This window comes from Chroicocephalus ridibundus, chromosome 2 (assembly GCF_963924245.1).
Source record: "Chroicocephalus ridibundus chromosome 2, bChrRid1.1, whole genome shotgun sequence".
Classification (NCBI taxonomy): Eukaryota; Metazoa; Chordata; class Aves; order Charadriiformes; family Laridae; genus Chroicocephalus; species Chroicocephalus ridibundus.
The window spans coordinates 15070113-15077797 of NC_086285.1; the positions used below are offsets into that span (position 1 = coordinate 15070113).

General features: G+C 59.7%; 1 protein-coding gene across 1 annotated transcript; it reads left to right on the forward strand.

The window, feature by feature from the left end:
- Positions 1-4618: 4618 nt before the first annotated feature.
- FZD8 (frizzled class receptor 8) lies at positions 4619-7250 on the forward strand. The gene has a single exon (XM_063324457.1). It carries the CDS (start codon positions 4627-4629, stop codon positions 6637-6639), a length of 2013 nt encoding a protein of 670 aa, XP_063180527.1. The 5' UTR covers positions 4619-4626; the 3' UTR covers positions 6640-7250.
- Positions 7251-7685: the final 435 nt, after the last annotated feature.

Genomic DNA, 7685 nt, shown 5'->3' on the forward strand with positions numbered 1-7685 from the left:
TACTCTCCCACCCTTGTTTCTTTGCAGGTTTCACAGTGCCAGATTTTTACTCATAATTTCTGCTTTGCAGACTTGCAGGAGTACAAATCAATGTGTTCCTTCCTGCACTTGGACTGTCCATCACGTTGCTCAGTTCTGGACCACATACAGCACGCAGGAGAAGAGGCTGGATTGGAAAAAAAACACAGTTTCTTTTACCTTTAATTGGTTCCTTTTACAGAAAAGCTGAACATAGTAAGACGCCACAACTCTACCTTACTCTACTAACCCGCCTGTAATAACATTCTGTCTTCCTGTTCCCGTTTACCCTGTCCTCAAAAAGTTCCACAGTTTCTGGTTTCACAGTGTTGTTCAACGTACCGGCCGTGCAAAATCCCCGATGTCTTGTAGCTCACCAGTACTTGCGCAGGCAGACTCTGGATAAAGCTCTGTGGCCTGCGATAGGAAGGAGATCAGCCCAGACAGCCCCTTCTGGGTTTAGTCCATGAAATTACTGCCTTCAGTCAAGGCTTCATTCTAACAAGATTATTTGAACAATTTCCATGGACTGAGTACTTCTTTTCAACCATTTTTATAAAAGCACCATTCATTGACCTACCCAACGCAGACAACGCCACTCTAAAATTTACTGGAGAACATTAGGTGAGAATTAAAAAGCATTTTTTCACTCTTACAAACTGAACATCTGTATTTTTAATAATAAACAAAATACCATTTAAAAGCCTGTATTTTACGTGGAGGGTTTTTTTCGAGTAAACAAAAAAAAAGGCAGAATTCAAGAGCCAATTTACTAATCTCTCAAACTAAAAAGCCCTGTCATTACTGTTACCTGGTTTGGTGTGATACACATAATCCCAAATGCAAAGCCTTAAGATGCGTACAAAAATTCAGGTTATGTGAGAGGGGCCAGTGATAAGCCTAAATGTTTGAATAAAAGTGGCGCAACATCTATGGCAACAGAGACTTGTAAAAGAGTTACCTACTTGTTGGCAATTTTGGCGGTTTGCAAAAGGTTATTGTACCTATAAGATTCTTGCTGGCTTTGTATTTCTGCATGATTTGATGACTGGACACCTGCTTTGAAATCCCTGCAAAAAGTGCTCTAAAGTAATCTGTATTGCTATAGCAAAGCTCAGCTTTTCCGAAAAAGCAGCCACTGTATTTTCTGGAAGAAACACACAAACCATTTTAAAGACTTGACCCCTGATTCCTTCATCTCAGTACTTCTACTGACTTCAGGGAAGCCTCAGCATATGAGGAACACACAACGGGCTGTGATTCCACAGCCCTGAGCTCTCCAGACTGCTTTTCAGTCACGTAAAGCAAAGCAGCCTCCCCACAGCTGTGCTGTTTTATATACCTGAAAGACAATTTCAAAAATTACCATGGTCTTACTAGGGAATTTGGATATGCAATCATTACTAAATTGCCATAAAGTTCCATATTACCAATTTTGTTATTACTGAACAGCTTCAAGACACGCAGTATCTTTGTGCTGCATCTCTTTTCACGCTCTAAAAAAAAAAAAACACACAAGAGCATATGATCGACTGTAAAAATGAAGCCAAGTGTACTGTTGAGAAACTTGGTATTCTCTTATTTCTAGGAGAGTTATAGTGTAATTCTAAACTGTAGCATTCAGCATGTCTCCTGAGTTTCCTTGCTGAAATATTGCAATGGAAATTTTACAGCATCTGTGTTGCTTTTGGAAGCCATCACCTCACATCTGCTGTCTCTGTAGTGTAGAGCTTAAGTTCAGCGTAAAAAGGTACTTTGTAATAGGCAACAGGAATCGTGACAGAGCGGTAATTTACAGACTCACCCAGCTCTCCTGACTAGACTCGCTCGTTTTTAACATTCGGTAGAGATTTTAAAACAAGATACTCTTCAAGCAGCCAACAGCATTAACAGTCCCCTCTTAAAATGGAGCATCACATCCAGGTCTAGAAAAGAGACTTTTTACACCTCTGTCACTCCCGGAGATCTTAAGCCACGTGACAAATTTTTCATTCTGTTTTGTTCACTGGGCATTGTTCAATCTCCTAACACTTTTCAGTAGGGTGTGAACTAAATTAGCACTAAAATAACCTTCAGAACTTTTAGAAAAGTTCTGGTTTTGACCAGAAATAACAACGCATACTTAGTAGTGGGATTTTTTTTTTTTTTTTTTAATTTCCCAGCCCGAGATGCGAAGCACGGAGGAGGGCGGCTGCGTCCTCCAAACACCCACCTCTCAGGTCGGAAAGCGACACCTTCCCTCAAGGTGGGCGCTGGGCTGGAGGGAGGGGTTTTGCAAATTACCCAATAAACGTGTTTATTGTCCCATTATCGCCCATTTCCTGCGCACGGGGCAATCCCTGAGCCCGTTTAAACAGACGGAGGGGAGCGGCGGGGACCCCCTAAGCACCGCCAGCAAACTCGGGGGGGCTTTTTGTGTTTTGTAGTTGCCTCTCGGACCCCGCTCCGCCGCCCGCGGGGAACGGGCCACCTCCCCCGGCCCCGGCTCCGCTTCTCCCGCCGCCAAACGCGGCCAATCACCCAAAACCACCGTTCCGCGCCGCCGGCTCCCCGCCATCGCGGCCCCAGCGGGAGCGCCAGGCGCGGCAGCGCGGCAATTAACAAACAAACGCCCCGTCCCGGGAGGACGACAACCCCCCGGGACGGCCCCGCCGCGCTCCGAGCCCGCGCCCGCCGCCGCTCCCCTTAAGGTGGTCCGGCCACAGAGGGGCCGCCCAACGCCGCCGCCCGCCTTCCCCGCAGCGGGAAACAGACCAGTCCCCGCAGGGCCGCCCTCCCCGGGCCCGGGCGCGGCGGGACACCGGGCGGTCCGCGGCCTTGAGCGGGGACGGAGGCGCCTCAGTCCCCTCGGATCCCCGCGGGCGGGCGGGGAGGGCGGCGGGAGGCACCGCGCCGCGGCGGCTCCTCCGGGCTGCTCCCCCCGAGGGCAGCCCAGGCGGGTCACCCCGCCCTCGGCGGGTCCTCAGCCGGGCGCCGCCTCCGCCGCCGGGCTGACGCGAGGGCTCGGGCAGCCGCGGCCCGGCGGGAACCGGGTATCGAGAGCTCCGGCCGGGCCGCGGGTCGCTTGCTAGGGCCGCCGGGATGGAGCTCGGCCCCTCCCGGGAGACTCGAACCGACCAGCCGCGCACACGCACCTGCGGCAGGGGCTGCCCCGCAGGCCCGGGGGAGCTCCGGCCCGCCCCGCTGTGCCCACAGCGCCGGTACCCGCTCAGGGAGCTGCCGTGCCCGGCATCCGCGGTTGTACCCGCGGCCGCCTGCGCTGCGGGAATCCCCGCTTTATTGATTTTACACTTTCTCCCGCTGCGCAGCCCGAGCCGTGGCCCCCAGCGGGGGAACGCCCACACCGCGCGTCCCACCGGCGCTGCCCACGCGTGGAGCCGCAGCCGTGCCGGGACGCGGGAGCCCCGCGCAGGCGAGAGCAGGTGGCGGCGGGCGCGATGCCACCGTGTCCCCAGCCCGGCCGCGCCCCCGCTGCCTGCGCCGACACCTGCAGCAGCCGGGCCCCAGGTAGCGCCGGCGCCTGACCGCGCTCCACCGAGCATGGGCTGGGGAAGTCCCGCGGGTCCCAACGGTTCAGGACAAAACCGCTTCCCGGGAGGCTCCGGGCAGCTTGTGCTGCCCCTGGAGCGAACCCGACCGCAGCGGAAACCCTCTTCCTGCCGCAGCCCAGGCACCCGGCGGGGAGCGTTGCCCGCGCGCAGCCCGCACCCCTCCGTGCAGCCCAGGACCCGCACAGCCACCACGTCCCCCGCGGCCGCAGGGCCCTGCACACCGCCTCCGCTCCACCTTAAGGCGGTCCGGGGCCGACTCCCCCTCCGCCCCCCGCCCGGCCCCGCTGATAGGCGGACGAGGCGAGGGGGGCGGAGCCCGGCTGCGCTCGCTATAAATATTCATGAGAGCGCGGCGGCCGGAGCGGCGCTGCCGGGGCCGGAGAGCGAGAAGTTGTGCCGAGGCGCGGCCACGATCGCCCCGCGGTTCAGGTTGCGCGACTGGCAGCCGGTGGCGACCGGCTCAGGCTCCCCCCGCCGGCAGCAGCGGAGGAGGAGACGGAAAGCGAGGACCGGCCGGCTGGCACTCGGCCCGCAGAGCCCGGCGCTCGGGTGGGCGGCAGGAGGAGCCGCTCCGGCCGCCCCAGCACCGGCCCCACCGCTGCCCGCCCGCTCGGGGCGGTGGGAGCCCGGCGCCGCGGGGCGCACCGCCCGGTCCCCGGGACGACTCTGCCATCTTGACCGCGCCAGGCGGGGGCTGACACCGAAACTTCTCTTTTGCCGCCGCCGCTCCGTGCCCGGCCGGCGCTGGGGCAGCGGCGACCCCCCCCCCGCACAGCCAACCCCGCCAGGAGCGATGCGACGGCGGCTGAGGGGCCTTCCCTGAGCGGACCCCCCTCCTCCGGCGCCGCGCGGGGGCTCGCCGGCGGCTCCCTCTCCCTCCTCCCGGGCGACGGAGACCCGCGGGGGCTGCCAGCCCTCTCGCCTGCGGCCGGCACGGAGGGGGCCGCCCCCCGCCCCCCAGAGGGGTAGCCGGGGCGGGTGGGTGCTGTGGCGCCGCGCTGCCCCTGGCTGCCGAGCGGGACGGGAGAAGAGCCGGGGCCGCCGCCCGCCGCCGAGCATGGAGTGGAGTTACCTGTTGGAAATCACCTCGCTGCTCGCCGCCCTGTCCCTGCTGCAGCGCGCCGGCTGCGCCGCCGCCTCGGCCGCCAGCGCCGCGTCCTCCTCCTCCTCGGCCAAGGAGCTGTCGTGCCAGGAGATCACCGTGCCCCTCTGCAAGGGCATCGGCTACAACTACACCTACATGCCCAACCAGTTCAACCACGACACGCAGGACGAGGCCGGGCTGGAGGTGCACCAGTTCTGGCCGCTGGTGGAGATCCAGTGCTCCAGCGACCTGCGCTTCTTCCTCTGCAGCATGTACACCCCCATCTGCCTGGAGGACTACAAGAAGCCGCTGCCGCCCTGCCGCAGCGTCTGCGAGCGGGCCAAGGCCGGCTGCGCCCCGCTCATGCGCCAGTACGGCTTCGCCTGGCCGGACAGGATGCGCTGCGACCGCCTCCCCGAGCAGGGCAGCCCGGACACGCTCTGCATGGACTACAACCGCACCGACCTCACCACGGCCGCCCCGCCGCCCGCTAAGCCCCCGCTCCGCGGCGCCAAGCCCGGCGGCCCGGCCAAGGCTCCCCCCGCCGCCGCCGCCCCGCCGGCCGAGGCCCCGCGTAAGCCGCGGCCGCCGCCGCCCTGCGAGCCGGGCTGCCAGTGCCGGGCCCCCATGGTGTCGGTGTCCAGCGAGCGGCATCCCCTCTACAACCGCGTCAAGACGGGGCAGATCGCCAACTGCGCCCTGCCCTGCCACAACCCCTACTTCAGCCCCGACGAGCGCGCTTTCACCGCCTTCTGGATCGGGCTCTGGTCCGTGCTCTGCTTCCTCTCCACCTTCGCCACCGTCTCCACCTTCCTCATCGACATGGAGCGCTTCAAGTACCCCGAGCGCCCCATCATCTTCCTGGCCGCCTGCTACCTCTTCGTCTCCCTCGGCTACCTGGTGCGCCTGGTGGCCGGACACGAGAAGGTGGCGTGCAGCGGCGGCGCGGGGGCGGGCGGCGCGGGGGCCGGGGCGGCGGGGGCCGGCGGCGGCGCGGCGGCGGGGGCGGCGGCGGCGGGGGGTCGGGGGGCGGCGGGCGGGGCGGCCGAGCTGCAGCCGGAGCTGGCGGTGGCCGAGCACGTTCGGTACGAGAGCACCGGCCCGGCGCTGTGCACCGTGGTCTTCCTGCTCGTCTACTTCTTCGGCATGGCCAGCTCCATCTGGTGGGTCATCCTCTCCCTCACCTGGTTCCTCGCCGCCGGCATGAAGTGGGGCAACGAGGCCATCGCCGGCTACGCGCAGTATTTCCACCTGGCCGCCTGGCTGCTCCCCAGCGTCAAGTCCATCGCCGTGCTGGCGCTCAGCTCCGTGGACGGGGACCCCGTGGCCGGCATCTGCTACGTGGGCAACCAGAGCCTGGAGAACTTAAGGGGCTTCGTGCTGGCACCGCTGCTCATCTACTTGGCCATCGGCTCCATGTTCCTGCTCGCTGGCTTTGTCTCGCTCTTCCGCATCCGCAGCGTCATCAAGCAGCAGGGTGGCCCCACCAAGACCCACAAGCTGGAGAAACTGATGATACGCCTGGGCCTCTTCACCGTGCTCTACACCGTGCCGGCTGCCAGCGTGGTCGCCTGTCTCTTCTACGAGCAGCACAACCGGCCCCGCTGGGAGGCCACGCACAACTGCCCCTGCCTGCGCGACCAGCAGCCCGATCAGGCCCGCCGCCCTGACTATGCTGTCTTCATGCTCAAGTACTTCATGTGCCTGGTGGTGGGCATCACCTCCGGTGTCTGGGTCTGGTCTGGCAAGACCCTCGAGTCCTGGAGGGCCCTCTGCACCCGCTGCTGCTGGGCCAGCAAAGGTGCTGCCGTGGCTGGGGGCACAGGGGCAGGAGCAGGTGGGCAAGCGGCAATCGCTGCAGCAGGAGGACTTGGGGCTGGAGGCGGTGGCTCCCTCTACAGCGATGTCAGCACTGGCCTGACATGGAGGTCGGGCACCGCCAGCTCTGTCTCCTACCCCAAGCAGATGCCCCTGTCTCAAGTGTGAGGAGGGGGAAAGAGGCCAAAGGTTAGGGAATGAGGGACACTGGCCTGCCTAAAATGCCCCCTCACTGTTTGGTGCCATTAATGAACCCCTAATGGTCCTTATTAGCCACAGCTTGTATAGAACAATGCAACTGGCAGAGGCCCCAGGCTCCAGCCCCCTCCTCCTTCCCCTCCATTCATATGCAGGGAGCATGTACTTCAAGGAGCCAGCTTATTATTTTGCTGGCAGAGGAGGGTAGAGGCTCACCCGTGTCTTGCAGAGGGCAAGGCACAGCAGCTTCTGATTCACTCTGGACTAACAGCAGCTCTTCCCTCATGGGAGGGAGAGTCTTCCTCTACCCCAGCCAGAGATGGGAGTCTGCTGGGACTGCAGGTTTTTGGGAATATTGGTGACCGGGCAAATGCCTTACAATACAGACTGAATCAAAACATGTCTTAATTATACACCCCAGCTAAATACGGGTTTCCTACATTAAAGGATGTATTTATATAATTATTTGTTACCTTGTACAGATGTGTAAAATATGTATATATCCAAAGCTATACAGTCTGTAAATTTTTTTTGTAAAAAAGTGTAGAGGCTACCCCTGTAAGAGCAAATATGAGTATTCTATTTTGTCAATAAAATGACTTTTGATAAATGACTTTTTCAAGCCTTTCCCATACTCCTGCCCTGGTTATTCCAGCTGCTCTGTCTTTAGGTGGTTCTATAAACTGTGAGCTACATTCATGCTTCAGTCATTGCAGCATAATAGATGGCTGCCTCTGATCCATAGACACAAGGAAAACAAGTCATTCAACAAGTTGTTCTGAAAAAGTGTTTGCCAGAACTGGGAGGTGCCTTACCATAGTTCTCCTCTGCTTTTTGAAAGATGACAGTGTCTTTAAGCTGAGCCTTTACAGAAGCGTCATCTCACATGGCATGTTAAGTATCCTTTTAAAATGGGTGTTATTTTAGGAATGTGTACACACACTTCTCATATCTGTTGTCTACACTTCTGTAAGCACCTGCCTTTCCGGGGATGCATACTGAAGTGTAAAAGGTTA